An 18098-nucleotide genomic window follows, 5' to 3' on the forward strand; every position below is an offset into this window, starting at 1 on the left:
TAAAACAATCAAATTCTAGTATTAGAAAAGTAAATGAGTAATTAACAAAGTTATGAGGGGCGTATCTGTCATGATGTGGTCGCCGTCTCCATGTAGCTCGACAAAATGAGGGGAGCCATGCAATTTCGGGTCCCTTTCCTCCCCGTGAGACAGTTCAGCCAAAATGGGAAAGTTGATTCCATTGAAAAGCTAAAAGCTAGAATTTTATGGTTGGCCCAATGCGATACAAGTGGTAAGTTAAAAATCGAAAATATCACACCGGTCTCTTTAGTGGCCGGGGCAACAGATCCTCTGGTATTGTTGCTTGCTACAATAGCGAATCTGCTTTCTTCCGACACGTATAATTTACTTCAATACTAAACTAAAACAGCAAAGTTTTTTTTTTTTAAAAAAAATTCAATTTCTTTTACACTCGGATTTTTTTTAAATAATTATTCGGGTTATTTTCAAACCAGTCAGTTTAACTGGATCATGACGTGATAATTTTTACACGGTTTAATTCTATATTTATAAAATTAATAAAAATAAATTATAAAAAAAAACAAAAGGAGAAAAAAGAATCAAAACACTATGAATTATTATTATAATCTACGATATAATAGGTGTGGATGAACAATGATTTTCTCACACCCTTTAGTTCTTATTAATAGTTTATAGGTAAAAAATAATTAGTCTCTATTTTTTTATCTATTTATAATTTGATCATTTTCACCCAACTCATTTTTTTTCATTTTTTTTTGTTTTAAGAAATAGAAAACAAAAAATACATATGTAAAGATTGATGAGGAAATAAGATATTCTTTGAAAAACAAATACTAAATGAAGCATGATAACACTAGTCAAGGGATTAATTAGTCATTCTAAAACAAAAGGGACTATTTAGTTTATTTTAAGAGACCAAAGGGACTAGTTTATAATTTAATCTTTTTTTTTTCTTAGGCAAACCCCATATAAGGCGAAGAACTACGTTTTTTTTTTTTTTTTTTTTGTAAAATACAAACATATCTTAGGCTAGAATAGCCACTTTCTCGATGTAATGCTTTTCAGTTGCCGCTCAAAATCTGAAAATCTAGTATTACAAACCATCAAAAATATTTTCAGCCGTAGTTGCTTCTACCTACCACCATAAACGGCCCATCATTTCAGCATCAAGAGGAAGAGGTAGAAGGAGAAGGGACACAGGGGAGCGAGCAGCTCCAAACAACCACATTAATTACGATGACGAGTGTGAGCCCCGGTCCCGTATCTTTTCAGAGCCATAATAAATACCTGCATCAAACCAGTCCAGGTTCCTTACTTTATGTGAGAGGAAACAAAGAGCCATCATATACACTGTGTAGCCTGTTATCTCCCAGAAGCCTGAAACAATGAAATTTCTAATTTGGACCCTTCCGTATAAGGGTACTGCCTGGTGCAACTGTTAAATAGACCCATAACTTCTTTTTCTGGTTTACTAAGAGATAAATATTATGGAATTGAACAAGTGTATGAAAGCCCTAAACTTTACAAGGGCCGATGTCTACTATGCTCAATCAACAAGCGTGTTATTGACGATGGAAGCAGAGCAGAGGACAGAGAGTTGAAACGTTTTCATCGAACATGCCTAAAGACTAGACCTCACAATAATAGCTTCCATAGCTTAAGTACGAGTTAACATAAAAGGTCTTGGACTTTAATCCACGTTGCTTGAATGATGAGGCTGCTAACAAGTTTAGGTTTTTTCTGACAGCTAAGCAAAGAGCATGCAGGGGGTTTGCAGCAAGTTCATCCAAAATCTTGCTATAATGGATGACATGAATCAAACACCAACGCATAAGTTAACAAACCAACAGGTGAAAGGGAAATATGAGGATGACATGGGCACGATTTGGTTATATGTAGTGTGATGTTGTTTACGCCTTCGAGGTGGGCAGGCTTTTTGGTGCACAAATCTTGTAAGATACGAAAGCAGAGCTTTCTGACATACTTGATATGCTCCCATCTTTATCATATTTGAACAACACATCCCATGTCGTCACTCCCCGACTCCATCAATATTAACATTTCAAAAAAATAATCAAGAAAAATTAAGGCACTAAATCCTAGGTTACATTCTATATATATATATATTTTTTTTTTTTCCGGTCTAGATTTCAGAAAAATTAAAAAAACAAAAACCAACTGATCATTGAGAAGTGAGAGACGGATAAGGAAAATTGGATAGTCAATACTATGTTCTTGACAATGAAAGAAATGCCTTGTAAGATCAACAATTTAAAGGATAACACTTGCAGAATAAGAAGGATTTGTAGGATGAGAAGGGTAATTACAAGAGTAGCAAAAGAAGAAAGATTTTTTTAGCACTCTACATATGAAGGGGGAGTCAACTGGCAGAAGTTAGACGAGATAGACGGGGGTTGAAGTCGGATATCCACATTTGACAAAAGCGATCTTCTTCACCAAAACATATCCCATCTCTTTCAATCATGGATTGAAAATTAAGTTCCCACACTTGCATTTCCAACTCATTGGCTTGTAATTGGAGATGCCATCACCTCTAGAGTACGCGATGTTGGAAATTGCAGCAGAGAATCGACTTCTCTTACGGCTATGGGCCTGTGTTGTTATTGGTACTTGAACTGCTTCACAGTGCTCACAAGAGTTGCACCTTTTGTCGCATCTTGGTGGCCTTGACCCTATTGTCCGAGCTCTCACCGCTATTTTCTCCTCTTCTACACCCTTCTGTTTATGTCAAAGATAATTGTTGAACTTCTATTGCTAAAGCTTAAAATGTAAAATCAAACACGAGAAACCAATAAGTTTGGCAAGAGCCAGAATATCTCTTACCTCTGTAGCCGCCTCCAGCAGCTTGGTAGTTACCCTACCTGCAGAGCAATGAAACTGACCATTGTTAAATTCCAGAACGCGTTAATTATTTTTTCATTTTTGCAAAATAAGAATTTGGATCTCTTTATGAGCTAGTTTCTTGCAATGAACTTGGATCGACTTACCTTCAGCCGTGAATCTCACAAGGGTCGAGCTTGAAACCAAGATAAATAGCAAGGAAATGATTAGTTGTCTGTTTCTGTGACAACTGAAGCCAATTTTAGCACTGCCCATTTCCTCAGAGAGATGCAGAGAGATAGAGAGGAAGGGTGTGGTTGAAAGTAGAACCTTGAGAAATGGAAGGTATAAGAGTGTGAGAGCAGAGTAAATTAATAATAAGGAGGATGAAAGCGAATGACAGTGGCAGTACAGGAAGGTAACTGAATATGAATCTGAATCCTGAAAAGTGTACGAAGAGAGGTTCAGTGCTTCATTGCCACCTCAACAAACCAAAAAGATGAGTCTGTTTTTATCTAAATAAGATTGAATGTCTAAGCCAAAAAGAGGATATTCCAGCCAGCCTTAAAGAAAAATGGGTGAGGACCTCAAAACGAAAAGGGAAGGACCTCGACCTCGACCTCGTTTCACGAGCCACCAGAAAACCAAAGGTATCCCCACATCTGTGCAAAAAAGAAACTCCAGTGGTATTATACTCAGAGCCAGAGGCAGAGCAAGGAAAGACAAGGTGGAGGAAGAGAAATGAATTGGTGAATCAATCCAAGTAGAAAGACAAAAATATAAACCCCTCACTTACACCAAATGATAGATGTGAGATTTCTTAATCTACTGAAAGGACATGTGTCTATGATTTATCACAGGTGGTATTGATAGAATGACATAACGGGTTCCTTTCGTTTCTCTGCTTTCATTTGTCTTCCTTCACGTTCGTATTGCTTGCTTAAGTAGGGTTGGGATTTGAACAGTTGTTGGCAGTCTCAACTTGACACGCCAAGTCATTTTCTTTCTTGTCTTGGAAAGAGTATGAGAATATATTTCCCCAGGCGGATACTGTTTGAGGGTATGCTTCTAGGGAGTAGGAGCATGATCTATCGAGTTTGCTTGAGAAGCCCATATTTGGGGAACTGCAATTATCTGAGTATGGAAGGTATGGTTTTTGCCTGCAAGCTATCACGCTGAGTCTCGGGGAAAAGAGAGAAAATCCGTTTGATTCGTACCATGTGCTTGTGACTTGTTGCATCGAACTACGACAGCTCCTCCTCGAGCTTTAAAGGGAAAATTAAAAAAATAACACCAACACGTTAGATCTCCCAAGTCCTAACAGCATGCTGTTATTGAACAGGTTACCATTTGAGATGGAAATCGTGAGTTCTACACGTACCAAAAATGTATTTACCACAGGATCAGGTCTTATCCTTCCTCGTTCCACAGTAGCTTTTGCTTAACATGTGCAAATACAAATGGTTCGCGAACACAGTGAGTGTTGTCTTTTAAGTGTAATGTTATTGATTTCTACAAAGCGTGGCAAATTTCACTCGAAAATTTCCCAAGACTATAGATCTTTCATTCTAATTAAGGACAATAGTCCCCGTGTCGTTGAAGTTCACGGATAAAATCATTATAAATTCCGATTTTCCGGCTCCTAATCAGTTTTCAATGAGCAAGAGCTTCTGCAGACTAGATAACCTATAGCAGCACGAAAGATTCGTGTACCTTCATATCGCCGAACCTTGGTTTTTGATCTTCGGAAGGAAGTCATGAACGAGCTAGCTGAGGCTTCAATAACAAGGGGCTGCGCTGTTCCTAACTGGGCTACAAAAGAAAATATTTTACACCCAGGGAAAGTTCTCCTGGGCTGAAAAAATTATCTCATCACACACCTTCAACCCTGCAAAACGTGAAAATGTAAATTGGTGGAGGTGGGGCGGCGGTTTAAAATGCTTTGACATGGCAAAATGTTAATGGATTATTGTCATTGATTAACAGAGGTAACTCAGAGCAACTATTTTCACGTCAACAGGAAAGTAAAAGCCATATGAATAAATGTGACAGGGAAACGGATTATGAACTCATCTTGATCATCATTAACATCGCCCATTCTCATGATGGCACAGAGAAATGACGCACGGCAGGTTGTTAACTTACACATACTACCAGGATAAAAGATTACATGAATATGAGCAATTGCTTTCTTATGTAAAAGTTTCACTAATCTCTCTCCCCAACTCTCTCCCTTACCCTATTCCTATATTATTTAACACAGAGCTTCCAGCATAGTTTGTTTTCCCTCCTTGTATCGGCTACTCACAGTGAGGTTAGCTGGAATTTCCCCCGAGGATGCAGAAATATATCATTGAAAAAATCACTGAAAAGATAAATCATATAGAATTTGCACCTTTCACAAAAGAAAATTGTCAACCATGTGTTGGACAACGTCAGCCCCATCAGAATTGATGCAGGAGATTTTCACCTGAAAATAAGAGAGAAAATGAATATGAATCTCACGGAAGCACGTCAAAACATGTGACTCTAGAATACTCTACTGGTTTGTGTGGTAGAAAAGAGAATCAAATTAGACAGTAAATGGTAAAGGCCTCAAATATTATTCCTAATGAAATAGAGAGAACTCCACCTCTAAGAAAAAGGCGACTTTACCTGAATGGTGCTGTGCGCCAAGAACCTTTGCATACTTCCACTTAAGTTAACATCAACTCGTTCCCAGCTCAACTTTGTCAAGCCTCTGATCATTTCCTCTGCAAGTGTTTTAAAATAAGTTATAACCCATGGAAATAACAGTATTTAATCAATGATCATGTTTGGTTCTCCATGGTAAACGAAGAATCTGTAACTACATTCCCAGTCTTTTTTCTTCGACTTCTCAGAAGGCCATATGAAACAGCCCAGCACAGAAAAATACTGGTTTTTTCACCACAGGAGTCCAACCAAAAACACGCTTGCCCAAAAAGTTTCAACTCTGCTCAATTCCATGAGGCCATCTCTTAAAAAGCTTCCCCTGCCTCTAGTCCACCAATTATTCATTATGATGGTAGAATTTACCTTTAACTGATTATATTTTCTTTCGTTTTTTCTGACACGGAAATTAACTTACATGAGCCTAGAAGTTACAAGTAACACGACAAATAAACTCAACAAGGCCTCATAAGCTTTAGAGCATATTGACTTAACCAAACAGTTACAAGAAGCAATAAGTGGCAAACCTTCCATGTCAATAGTCTTGCAATCATAAGCTTTGACCTCTGATATTTCATGCTGAGGGCCTGCATTTTCTGTTGTCTTCACATTAACAATATGTGGATATTTCTCATGTCTTGAGAGATGATGTCTCTGAAAGGGGAAAAGCATTAATCATGTTATAACAAATTTTTCATCATATACCACAAAACAGTCTAGTGAAGCTGAAAATGCACCTTAGGGAGTTCATCTCTTCGCCGTAAAGATGATGTGCACCATCCCACAATGTCTAGAGCATGTCAAGTTCCCCAGTTTGGCAGTAAGTATGATCCTGAGAAATTTTGTGCTCGGATGGTTTAAATTATGCATGATTTGTCCAAAAATTTGTTATTTTTGCATTTCACCATTTGGTACGGAAACTTGTTCATTCATAACTTAAAAAAAAATAATCAATGAGGATACGGTCAAAACTTGCATTTGCATATGCCACACGACGCTTAAAGGATTCCAAAGCAGATCTGCAGAGACAAGAAAAGGTATGAAGGCAGCTTTCCTAATCATTCACAATCACAAGGGTGTTTATATTTCCAGGATAAATCATAAGTTTATCAAACTCACATAAAATTAAGATTTTCAGAGTCACTAGTCATCTGAAAAAGAAGCGGAGGTTTTCCACCATCAACATCAGTCAAAAACAGATGTTTTCCAGTCCTACCAAGAAACCCAGCAATTCGAGCAGCTGCTTTTTCCAGAGTGTAAAAGCCACAAAACATTGGGACCTAAAAATAACAAAATCATGGGACTGTTGTCAAAACTATGCCAGTTCAGCATGCACATGTATGTTCTTTAATTCGTGCTGTTCAACTGACATCCTAGCTACCATCACTAAGAGTGAAACATCCTAGCAAACCCTGAGGGGTGTAGCTCAACTGATCAGGTTTTAGGTTTGCTTCCTAGAGGTCACCAGTTCGAGTCCCACAAACCTTAGTGGCCCATGGGATTAGTCGAGGTGCGTGCAAGCTGACCCGCACACCCATGTTAATAAAAAAAAATCTACATGTCAGTATTAACCCAGTCAGCCATAAAATCAAATTTAGAGGTTTGATAAAAGAGGAGAAACGAAGGAGCAAACAACATATTTGTAATCAGTAGACCTCTTTGGCTCTTCAGGAAAATTATTGTAGACTAGACAAATTGTTAATTTATCTGTACCGCAAAATAATGTAATATGTCAAAACACATTTTGTGTCATCAAAGACAACATATTGGCTCCATCCTCGAAAAACAACAGAGAAAAAAAGAAATCTATACCTAAATAATATTTAAACTAAACTCTTTACCGTAAAAGCATCTATAAAGAATAAACGAATCACCTGCTTATGAAATCTCGAACCAAGATGTGGAGTGGCAGAGGTTATGAAATTCATGGGCTCCAATCCAGCAATTGTGCCTCTGGATTTCTCTTGCACGCAGTTATCTTTATCTTCAGATTCATCACTTTTACAATTGCCGGTTTCATGAGAAATTTCCTTGGTGATATCTCGTTCATATAGCCTAGCAATAGCATATCTTGCAATCAACCCACCTAATGAATGGCCTACGAATGAGATCTTCTGAACAGATGGGTGTCTTTTCTTCACTGATATCACCTGATAGAATTACTTTTACATTTTTTAAGCAAATACTTGAATGCCAAATAATCTTAATCCCCCCCCCCCACCAAAAAAAAAAAAAAAAAAAATGTAACAGAAGGCATCATATGAAGTATGAACATCTTCCTAGCTCACCTCTTCTGCTAGTCTGTCTCCCATTACATCTACACCATCAAATGTCAACATTGATGAATTAACTTTGCTGCCTGCATCAAAGCGCCATTATTTCCATAATCAAAACCTATTGATGATCCCACAAAAAAACGAAAAAAGGAAAAAAAAAAACTCACGGTGAACAACAACGTCTCTGGGATACTTCTTTAAAAACTGCTTAGCCGCAAATTTCCAATCTTGAGCACTGCACATTCATACACCAAAAAATAAATGCAAAACACTACAGCTACAGCTACATCAATAATGAATGCTATACCGTGCGTGACTGGAAGTAAACCAGCTGATTCTTAATTAAACTACAAAAATCATCGTTTCATTACGAGCTCCTCTTATCACCAAAAATAAATTCCTACAGGAAAAAAGAAGAAGAAGAAGAAGAAGAAGAGAGAATAGACCTGCCAACGATACCGTTAACCATAATAATTAGGTGAGTAGGATTTACAGGCTCTCCTGTTGTCTCCACAACACTCCCTTTTTCATTATTCTCTTCGATTTTCAAGCATCCAAATTTTCTAAAGTATGAAGATTTCTTATTGCTCTTCTTTTCACTATTCATCTCTTTTAACTCTCCACCACTCTTATTAACAATCTCTAGTGATGATCTTCTTCCACTAGTACCTTGCAGCTCAACGGAACCCATGATTAGAGAAACAAGAAATATGCAATGAGAGGAAGGATTTTCTGTTTTGTAATAGTGCGTCAAGTTCATGTTTGGAAGGGGAGTAGTTAAACCGTTACGGTTGGGTCCGGGTCGGGTCCACACTAAGCTACCGGCTACCCTGCGTGCTTTAAGGGTGGCTTGACTTATTGATAAAAGGCACCTGGATTTTGTTATAATTACGAGTTTATTGCAGTGATAGACAAAGGGTAGGGGAGGGAGAAAAATGGAATCCGGCGCTGGCTTGAAAAGGTTTGGCGAAGGTTCGCACTTTTTTTATGTGCCGCAGCTTCTAGAAAGAGACGACACAATTGACCCGCGTTTTCAATACTGCTTATGGGCCTTTCTAGAGAGATTGGACTTTGAGCTGGGTTTTGTGACCGCTGTAAGAAACTTCTTCATCGCTCGGCAGATAAGATTAAAATAAAAAAGAAATTATATATGGGGAAGCCATTTGCCTACTGTTTTTTGTTATGATGATAAATAAGAAGGCTTCCGAGCTCCTCTTTCTCAAGATGTTCATGCTCTTCGAAGGTCTAGCTGCTCCAATAACATGTCCAAATCGGCTCCCATATTCGTCTTCTTTTATTTTCATTTTACCCGCATACAAATCTAACAGCGTGCTCATGCTGGGATCCCATGCAGCGGTGGGTGAACTCTAACGAAACACGCTTGGTCGAGGTGGGCTTTCAGCATCGCCTGCTATGTTTGAAAATGTAATAGATGTTTCAAAACTATATTAAAATAATATATATTTTTTATTTTTAAAAATTTATTTTTAATATTTACATATTAAAATAATTTAAAAATACTAAAAAAAATTAATTTAAAATAAATATAAAGCGAGCCGCAGCACGGCACAAAAAGTTTTAGGGCAAGTGCTCGTGTGCACAACAGGTTGCACCTGCATTTTGCCACCAAAATCATGAGAAATGATGCTTCTACTGCGGCACAATATGTTGCACTGAGCAGCCAAATGATGCCCACAAATGCATTTAAAATTGTATTCTACTAACACTAACGTTGAGGGATATTATTCAATAACGTTGAGGATATAATTTAATTAGTTAGATTTTAAATTTAGTTCTTAAAGGTTATTAATTTGAGTCTTATAAATTTTAAAACCACTAAAGATTTACATGGTAGTTAACTTTAAGACCTGTAAGATTAATCAAGATGCGCACAAGTTGACCCGAATATCCACGTTAATGAAAAAAATGTATTCTGGTGTTTTTTAAAAGTGAGTTTAGCATTAAAAGGCATTATATTAATATTTTTTTAATATTTTCTGATTATTTTGATATATTATTATCAAAAATTTAAAAACAAATCTAATTTTTTTAAAAAATATATCTTATATCTCAAACACAAATTAAATCGCTAAATCCAAGCATTTGTGTTACATTAGTTTGTTTCCTAGCCTACGGTCTTTTCCCTCCATTCAGAAAATAGATTTTTAATTATTTTATAATAGAAAGGGAAAAGAAGTAAAAAAACTTTGAGAAATGTGACGTGTTTTAAAATCGATTTGTGATACACCCACGACTTATTTTTAAACAAGAAGTTGAAATATTTTTATTGAAGAATAATTTAATTTTAAAAATAAATGGATTTTCTTTTAATTTGTTCTTAAAAATATCCATTAATCATATTTTAAAAACAAATTTCTAACATCAACCTCCTTTTGTGATTTTGTAGACTCGTAGATAAATTATCAATCTGTCATTTAATGTAGAGCTTTTATGTAAGGTTTGATTCTTTAGGCTTTTTACTCTCGAGAACACATCTTGTCAAAATAAATAAAAAAATGATTAGATGTTTCTCTCCCTTGCATCCTGTCCTCCGGTCAAATATTATTTTGCAATTACACTAGATGTTGTGTATAATACCCCATCACGTGCTGGAGTTGGATACCCAAGTATATTTTACAGTAGAATAATGATTACTTTTTAAATAATTTTTTATATTGAAATACATATTAATAATTTTTTTTACTTTTAAAAAATTATTTTTAATATCAGCACATCAAAACAATCCAAAACATATAAATCATATTAAATTTTAACAAAAAAAAATAATTTTTTTAGAAGCACGGTTTGCACCGCGTTCCCAAATGATTTCTACGCTAAGTTACTAAGATATGAATGTTTTTATATAGTTGTAATTATTTTTAAAATTGTTTTTTATTTGTAAATATATGAAAATAATAATTTATTTTTATTTTTATTTTTAAAAAATTATTTTTGATATTAGCACTTCAAAACGATTCAAAAAATTTTAAAAATTAATTTCAAGCAATATTTTTTAAAAAAATTACAAAACACGATTTTAATCCCAAAAACAAACAAGCTTTAGGTATGTTTGGGTTCAACTTTATTTTTTAAAAATTTAAAATTATTTATTTAGTTTTGTTTAAAATTAATTATTTTTTATGTTTTCAAATTATTTTGATGTGTTGATTTAAAATAATTTTTAAAAAATAAAAAAAATATTATTTTAATATATTTTTAAATAAAAAAAATTTTAAACCACAACCATGTAAGATTTTTAAATACAAAATTATTCATTTGACATGTGATTTTGCGTTCTTTGTAGAGAATCAAAGACAACATCTGCATTAAAAATATATATTTAATTTTTTTTTGTTTGTAAAATTGGGTGTACAAGTACGCTTGCCTGGGACTGAAATTAAAGCAAAATGAGCTAGAAGGCTAGTGTGAAAAAATTGCAAGGATGGAAGCAGATTAGAGATAAAAAATAAAAAATAATATGGTCATAATAAAATTACTACCTTCCATTGAAGGCGATACAAATTCCCAAGGATTTTAATAAATTTAATGCAAAGAAAAGGGGATCTCTATAGAATAACAACTACATTTTTTGGGCTTTGTACGAATTTCTAATTGAAACGACATTGATATAAGGGATGTTTTTTTTATTTTTATACAAAAGTTTGAAAAAGGGCATAGCTCCTACCACACGCGTTGTTCGTGGATTGGCGACTTATATCACAATAAAGTACAAACATTACATCTGAAATCTGGCCCGGCCCGTCGGGTCAACCAGAAACTAGCTAATCTGAAGCTGGAACCGGGCTGGGCTGAAAAAAATAGGATAAGAAAAAATCTGGTGTGACCCAGTCAAATACCTGTTAATTTTTATTTTTTTACTAAAACGATGTCATTTTAATTTTTTAAAAAAATTGATTCGATCAAAAACTGGTGACCTAGTCAAAACCCGAAACCTAGACCTTGAACGTGTTTATGTACATTTTTATAAAAATCATCATGAATTATATCATATCTTGTTTTTATAGTTTAATTATTTTTTTATCTTACATTTATTATTTAAAAAGTACATTTTACATTATCAATCAATAAAAATCTTTAAATTAAATTACTCTTGTATATAATATAATTGAGTTTTCGAGAATCAAATTTAATTTTGAGACATGTATTCAACCCTATTTTCTTGCTGGACTATAGAACATGTTTGGAAATGCGGTGCAAATTGTGTTCTTAAAAATTTTTATTTTTTTTGTTAAAATTTAATATAATTTGTATGTTTTGAATCGTTTTGATGTGATGATGTCAAAAATAAATTTTAAAAAATAAAAAAATTATTAACATGTATTTTAATATAAAAAATTATTTAAAAAATAATTACTACCACGTTATCAAATATCCTCGTAGACTAATTTGAGCGGGCAGTGGGCAATGTTTAGCCTTCTTTTTTTTTTGTCATTTGAATTTTTCTATTGCTCAAAATTTGTTCCAGATCAATCATTTCACATTGAGTTTTTTTTTTAAGATTGGATTTGAAGGTTTGTTTTAAATTGGCTGAATATAGGGATTTTATGACGTGGATAAAATTTTTGATGCTTGATTAATAGCTGGTTTTGATAAAATAAAATTTAATTTTATTAATTTAAAATAATTAAAACTTCAATGATTACAATTGAAATTAAAACAAATGTTGACACTGCAAGGTTACTAAACTGTGTGTTTCACATGAAAGCAGCTAGTTCGTGCCAATATGTAAAAGTAAATTTTTGTTAATTAATTTGGGTGTTCTTATCAACTTATATATACCTCGATTAATCTCATGATTCTTGAAGCCAACGACCATGTAAACCTTTAGGTAACTCTGACATTTGTGAAACTCGAACGGATAATATTTAGAAAGAAAACTTACAGTCTGGCCAATTAATCTACACCTCTCATAATTTAAATTATGGCAGGCCTGTTTAACTCTGACATTTGTGAAACTCGAACGGATAATATTTAGAAAGAAAACTTACAGTCTGGCCAATTAATCTACACCTCTCATAATTTAAATTATGGCAGGCCTGTTTGGGAGTGTAATTGCTTTTTAAAGTGATTTTCATGTTAAAATGTATAAAAATGATGTTTTTTAATTTTTTTTAGATCAATACATCTAAATGATTCAAAATATAAATAAAATATTAATTTTTTATAAAAAAAATTTAATTTTTAAACACACGAATTGCCCCACACTCATGCCCATCGATCTCCAAATGCTGCTTTTCCTGATAGCGTTGAAATCGTCACAACGAGGCCTTCATTTTCTAATGGCATAAGTTGGTTCAGGAGCACCTTTTGTCTCTCTAGCCAACCACTATTCTTTTCTTTATTCTCCTCGCACTTTTCTCTTTCCTCTCTAATATTATCTTGCCTTGTTTGTTAAAGAATATCAAGGTGGACTATCAATTTTTTTTCTCATGTTATATTTAGTTTTAATTTTTTTAATTATTTAACATTTAATTAATTAAAGATTAATTTTTATATTTTTTTATAAGATAATCTTAATCTCATAACTTATACCACGAATTTGAAAAGTTAGTCCATGTTTAATCAAGTTTTTTTTTTTAAAAAAAATTATCATTTAAGATTTAGTTGGTTTGGACTTTTCATTTTTTTATTTGCTCTATATAAAATTATCCTGATTTTATAACTCAAAACATGAGTTTAGTGGGTTTTTTTAAATTGACTAAGATGGGTTTTTTGTTAATTTTATTTTTTAATATTTGAATTTATTAAAAATTAAAAATCTTTTCAAATTGCTTTCTATTCAATAATTTTATTTTTATGACCCCAACCATGAATTTTACGAGTTTCATTGGGTTACTTTTTTATTTTTTAAATTAATTTGTTTTTTTATTAAAAATTAATTTTATAATTTATTTTAATTTATTATTTACAAAAATATAAAAGTGTCATTCCACAAGCAATGTGTTGTGGGAGTTTATCATCACTTCAGGTTGACACGATGAATTTTAATATTAAAAAAATTACAATATTATATTAAAGTTATTATTTAATAAATTCTAAAAGGTATACCTAAGCTATTAAGATGTTTGTTTTTTAAATATTATCTATTCAAGTCTTATAAAATTAAAAATATAATCATTAATTTTAAATTTATAAAATTAATTAAAATATATATAAACTGGTTAGTATATTCATGTTAATAATAATAAAATTATATTAATAATAATAAAAAAAGTTATTGTTTAATAGCCATCAAATTTTAAGTTTATAAATTTTTCCATGCTAGAAAGCAGCGCGGTGCTAAGGAGCAACGCAGGCAGGCAGGCAGGCAGGCAGTACAGGGGGGAGGAGAGAGAGCACTCTGCTGGCAAGCAGGCACTCACCCTCTTGTATAGCACTTATTAATAGTGGAGAATCGAGAGCTGGAAAGCGAACAATCTGACAGTCACTCGGAACAAAACAAACATTGAACATGCTTCCCAAACAAATCTTTTAATCCATCATCATAATCATCCATTTCTTCAATTTTTTAAATATTATTCACGTTTTGCCCATCGCTTGCTCTCTTCCATCCATTAAACGATAAATTCTCATCAAATGGAATCGCTCGAAGGAAGGCCACGGGTTCAGTTTCTCTCATGGAAATACACTTTTCATCTCTCGCTCTTGTTTCCGTTGTGGTTTTGCATTTGGGTCTTTCTGCAGAATCAATTCCTGTCTATCAGGTAACTAAATCCCTAATTCCCATTTCGTTGTTGATTCTGTTTGTTTTTAGAGAAGCTACATGTCATGTTCTGGTGTGAAACAACCCATGAATAACATTTCGTTTTCCGGATCAACGGACTACATGTCATTCACTAGTTAATTAAGCCTGCACTCCTTTGTATTGTGCTTGAATGTAATGCATGCATGCATGGTCTATGGAAGGGAGCATTTCTCTGTATTTGGAGGATATAGACCACCTTCCCCTCATTGACATGTTCGTTAATTTCTGACATTCGCGCTCCTTTGTCTTTCGCAAAAAGGCCACAACCACAGGCCCTGTGGGTGCTGGAGATGATAACGTCATATTGAATCCTAGATTCGAGGATGGCCTTAACAATTGGTCTGGGAAAGGATGCAAGATTGAACTTCACAAATCCATGGAAGATGGAAAAGTCTTTCCGCAATCAGGGATGTTCTTTGCTTCTGCAACAAATCGGACAGAAAATTGGAATGGAATCGAGCAGGATATCACTGGAAGAGTGCAACGAAAAGTTGCATATCAAGTTACTGCGGTGGTTCGAATATATGTTGACAATGACACCAGTGCTGGTGTACAAATCACATTGTGGCTTGAAGAACCTGATTTTCGTGAACAGTATATTTCCATTGCCAAGTTAGTCTCTTTCACCTACTCTCAGAGGATGACACTGCATTACTTTTTGTATAGATATTTTTACTTCTCCCACTAATTGGTTTTCAATTTTGGTTACCATTTGCTATATATCAACAGTGCTATAATCCTGATTTTAAATAGATTCAGTTCAAATTTATGATGTATTTTAGTGGTATTTGCACGAGTTTGAATATTCTATAGTTAGGAAAAATGCAAGATCTGCTTGTCTATATTGCTATGTTTTACTTGCACCATATCTGAAATAAGGAGCTCGTCTCGGGGTTTGAGGAAATTGGCTTGTTCTGCAGTTCACAGGTAACAAATAAAGATTGGGTACAGTTGCAGGGAGAGTTCCTTCTTAACGAAACCCCTTCAAGATTGGTGATATATCTAGAAGGCCCATCTCCAGGCACTGATATTCTTGTTAACAGTTTAGTAGTGAAGCGCGCTGAGAAAATTCCTGCTTCAGCACGACCATTTTCCAAGGTTGATCAGATTTTGTTCACACACGATTGATCAAACATGCATGACATGCGACAATAACTATCTATCACCAACCTATTCATATGTGGAGCAACATGCATGCATTCTCAAGTGTTGAATTCTATGTTTTCAGGATTAAAATTTGTATGTGTTTTTGGTTTGTAGAATGCTACTTTTGGAGGGAATATAATCGAGAACAGCTATCTTGATGATGGCACCACAGGTTGGTTTCCTCTCGGTAACTGTGCCTTGAGTGTTGGAACTGGTTCACCGCGTGTGCTTCCTCCAATGGCAAGAGATTCTCTGGGAACTTATGAGTCTTTAAGTGGCCGTTACATTATGGTAACTAATCGGTCAGATTCTTGGATGGGTCCTGCACAAATGATCACTGATAAACTAAAACTCTACTTGACATATCAAGTGTCTGCCTGGGTTCGAATTGGTCCTGGAGCAACTAGTCCTCAAATTGTGAATGTTGCCCTTGGTGTGGATGGCCAGTGGATCAACGGGGGTGAAGTTGAGTTTAATGATGACAATTGGCATGAAATTGGTGGGTCCTTTAGAATTGAGAAGCAACCGTCTAATGTTATGGTTTATGTCCAAGGTCCTGCTTCTGGTGTTGACTTAATGGTTTCTGGTCTTCAAATTTTCCCCGTAAACCGGCAAGTCAGGTTTAAATACCTGAAGAAGCAAACAGATAAGGTAACTGCTAATATAAACTTAGTGATGTGCTCTCAATTGATTACTTGTGTTTGGAAATAACTGAACTCATAATCAAAATGCATTCTTATAGTAATATAAAGCTCTCTAATAAACCAATCATTGTGATCATGCAGATACGTAAGCGTGATATCATTCTAAAATTCTCAAGATCAGAAAGTAGCAATACAGTTGGCAACTCTGTTAAAGTCAGACAGATAAAAAATAGTTTTCCTTTGGGATCATGTGTAACCAGAACGAGCATGGACAATGAAAAGTTTGTTAAATTCCTGGTTAAAAGTTTTAACTGGGCTGTGTTTGAAAATGAACTAAAATGGTCCTGGACAGAACCACAAGAAGGTAAGTTCAACTACAGGGATGCTGATGAGTTGTTGGACTTGTGCAAGAGCTATAACATAGAAGTCCGAGGTCACTGCATCTTCTGGGAAATGGAGTACACAATTCAATCATGGGTTAGATCCCTGAACGCAAGTGGCTTGATGACTGCCATTCAGAATCGCCTAACAGGCCTTCTCACACGCTACAAGGGACAGTTCAGGCACTATGATGTGAACAATGAAATGCTGCACGGGTCTTTCTATCTGGATCGACTGGGAAAAGATATCCGAGCAAACATGTTCAAAACTTCCCATGAACTAGACCCATACGCCACCCTCTTTGTGAATGATTATCACATTGAGGATGGAAGTGACATCAGATCAACACCGGAGAAATACATACAACAAATTCTTGACCTCCAAAAACAAGGTGCACCAGTGGGAGGAATTGGTATCCAAGGTCATATTGGTGTTCCAGTTGGACCAATTATCTGTTCTGCTCTGGATAAATTGGGCACTCTAGGCATTCCAATCTGGTTTACTGAACTTGACGTGTCTTGTCCTAACGAGTTTGTCAGAGCAGATGATTTGGAAGTAGTGCTTCGTGAAGCATTTGCACATCCTGCAGTTGAAGGTGTGATTCTTTGGGGATTTTGGGAGTTGTACATGTCCAGGAAAAATGCACACCTCGTGAATGCAGACGGTAAAATCAATGCAGCTGGTAAGAGATTCCTTTCCCTCAAGAAAGAGTGGCTATCTCATGCTTCTGGACATATTGATGAGCTAGGAGAATTCAGATTTAGAGGATTCCATGGGACATACAATGTGGAATTTGTTTCCACCACAGAGAAAGTTAACATGGCATTCGTTGTTGACCAGGGTGAGTCCCCACTAGTTGTGTCCATTGACTTGTAGACATTAAGCATCGCTGTCCACAACCACAAGGGATATTTTCTAAACAGAGAAGCACTCATTGAAGGTTTGAATTAGAATTGAAGGTTTTCTCATTTGCAGACTGCTAAGTATCAACAACCTGCACCGACTTTTTGGCTAGGTTGAGCGGTTCACCATTACAATATCTCGGGCAAACAATAAATTGCGTGATCTTATCAAACATGTTTTTTCTATGGATCTTGTTTTGTCAGATAATTAACTGCAACTCAAAACTTATGTGGCAGGATACACTGTAGGGCCTTGTATAAGATTTATGTCAAAAAGAGAATTGTGCCTTGAGATTTGTTGGATTTCTCAACCCGACCAAGCCACAATGGAGTCAAAATTGCAACTGGGAAAAACTTGTTTATGTACAGCAAAATGAAGTTGGAATTGGCTCCGTCTCCTTGAGCAGCACAGTGACCTCCATGATATAGCAACAAGTCCTCTTAACTTCAAAATCAGTTTTCCCCATTA

General features: G+C 35.0%; 3 protein-coding genes across 8 annotated transcripts; 1 reads left to right on the plus strand and 2 right to left on the minus strand.

The window, feature by feature from the left end:
• Window positions 1-2141: 2141 nt before the first annotated feature.
• LOC133691226 (EPIDERMAL PATTERNING FACTOR-like protein 2) lies at window positions 2142-4675 on the minus strand. Of its 3 annotated transcripts, XM_062111640.1 has the most exons (5): window positions 3620-3989; window positions 3410-3485; window positions 2991-3153; window positions 2827-2864; window positions 2142-2721 (listed from the first exon to the last, which is right to left on the minus strand). In XM_062111640.1, exons 3-5 carry the CDS (start codon window positions 3097-3099, stop codon window positions 2464-2466), a joined length of 405 nt encoding a protein of 134 aa, XP_061967624.1. In that variant the 5' UTR covers window positions 3100-3153; window positions 3410-3485; window positions 3620-3989; the 3' UTR covers window positions 2142-2463. The 3 variants fall into 3 exon arrangements, with proteins under 3 accessions (XP_061967624.1, XP_061967622.1, XP_061967623.1); XM_062111638.1 differs by lacking the exons at window positions 3410-3485; window positions 3620-3989 and adding an exon at window positions 4537-4675; XM_062111639.1 differs by lacking the exons at window positions 3410-3485; window positions 3620-3989 and adding an exon at window positions 3236-3372.
• LOC133691225 (putative lipase ROG1) lies at window positions 2840-8702 on the minus strand. Of its 4 annotated transcripts, XR_009841616.1 has the most exons (12): window positions 8237-8701; window positions 7958-8025; window positions 7803-7873; window positions 7389-7664; window positions 6634-6794; window positions 6478-6533; window positions 6252-6304; window positions 6042-6168; window positions 5479-5576; window positions 5219-5293; window positions 4537-4711; window positions 3174-3485 (listed from the first exon to the last, which is right to left on the minus strand). XR_009841616.1 is itself a non-coding variant. In XM_062111637.1 (11 exons), exons 1-10 carry the CDS (start codon window positions 8548-8550, stop codon window positions 5222-5224), a joined length of 1296 nt encoding a protein of 431 aa, XP_061967621.1. In that variant the 5' UTR covers window positions 8551-8702; the 3' UTR covers window positions 2840-2864; window positions 5219-5221. The 4 variants fall into 4 exon arrangements, 3 of the variants coding, with proteins under 3 accessions (XP_061967621.1, XP_061967618.1, XP_061967619.1); XM_062111637.1 differs by lacking the exons at window positions 3174-3485; window positions 4537-4711 and adding an exon at window positions 2840-2864 and having other exon boundaries at window positions 8237-8702; XM_062111634.1 differs by lacking the exon at window positions 3174-3485 and having other exon boundaries at window positions 4288-4711.
• A 5399-nt stretch (window positions 8703-14101) lies between these two features.
• Window positions 14102-17925, plus strand: LOC133691209 (endo-1,4-beta-xylanase 1-like). Its single transcript, XM_062111616.1, has 5 exons — window positions 14102-14515; window positions 14816-15168; window positions 15477-15654; window positions 15817-16353; window positions 16488-17925. The coding sequence occupies exons 1-5, from the start codon at window positions 14429-14431 to the stop codon at window positions 17601-17603; spliced, it is 2271 nt and encodes a 756-aa protein (XP_061967600.1). The 5' UTR covers window positions 14102-14428; the 3' UTR covers window positions 17604-17925.
• The last annotated feature ends 173 nt before the right edge of the window (window positions 17926-18098 follow it).

Source organism: Populus nigra, chromosome 4, assembly GCF_951802175.1.
Source record: "Populus nigra chromosome 4, ddPopNigr1.1, whole genome shotgun sequence".
In the NCBI taxonomy this organism is placed as follows: domain Eukaryota; kingdom Viridiplantae; phylum Streptophyta; class Magnoliopsida; order Malpighiales; family Salicaceae; genus Populus; species Populus nigra.

Bases quoted from the DNA above. Each gene is read 5' to 3' on its own strand.
- LOC133691225 (XM_062111637.1), bottom strand. From the start codon at position 8,550: ATGAACTTGACGCACTATTACAAAACAGAAAATCCTTCCTCTCATTGC. The intron at 6,534-6,633 runs GTGAGTTTGATA...TTGTCTCTGCAG, and splicing joins TCTGAAAATCTTAATTTTAT to ATCTGCTTTGGAATCCTTTA. The intron at 6,305-6,477 runs GTATCCTCATTG...GACATGCTCTAG, and splicing joins TGCAAATGCAAGTTTTGACC to ACATTGTGGGATGGTGCACA.
- LOC133691226 (XM_062111638.1), bottom strand. The intron at 2,865-2,990 runs GTAAGTCGATCC...ATTGCTCTGCAG, and splicing joins TGTGAGATTCACGGCTGAAG to GTAGGGTAACTACCAAGCTG. The intron at 2,722-2,826 runs GTAAGAGATATT...TGACATAAACAG, and splicing joins TGCTGGAGGCGGCTACAGAG to AAGGGTGTAGAAGAGGAGAA.
- LOC133691209 (XM_062111616.1), top strand. From the start codon at position 14,429: ATGGAAATACACTTTTCATCTCTCGCTCTTGTTTCCGTTGTGGTTTTG. The intron at 14,516-14,815 runs GTAACTAAATCC...TTTCGCAAAAAG, and splicing joins AATCAATTCCTGTCTATCAG to GCCACAACCACAGGCCCTGT. The intron at 15,169-15,476 runs GTTAGTCTCTTT...CTTGTTCTGCAG, and splicing joins CAGTATATTTCCATTGCCAA to TTCACAGGTAACAAATAAAG.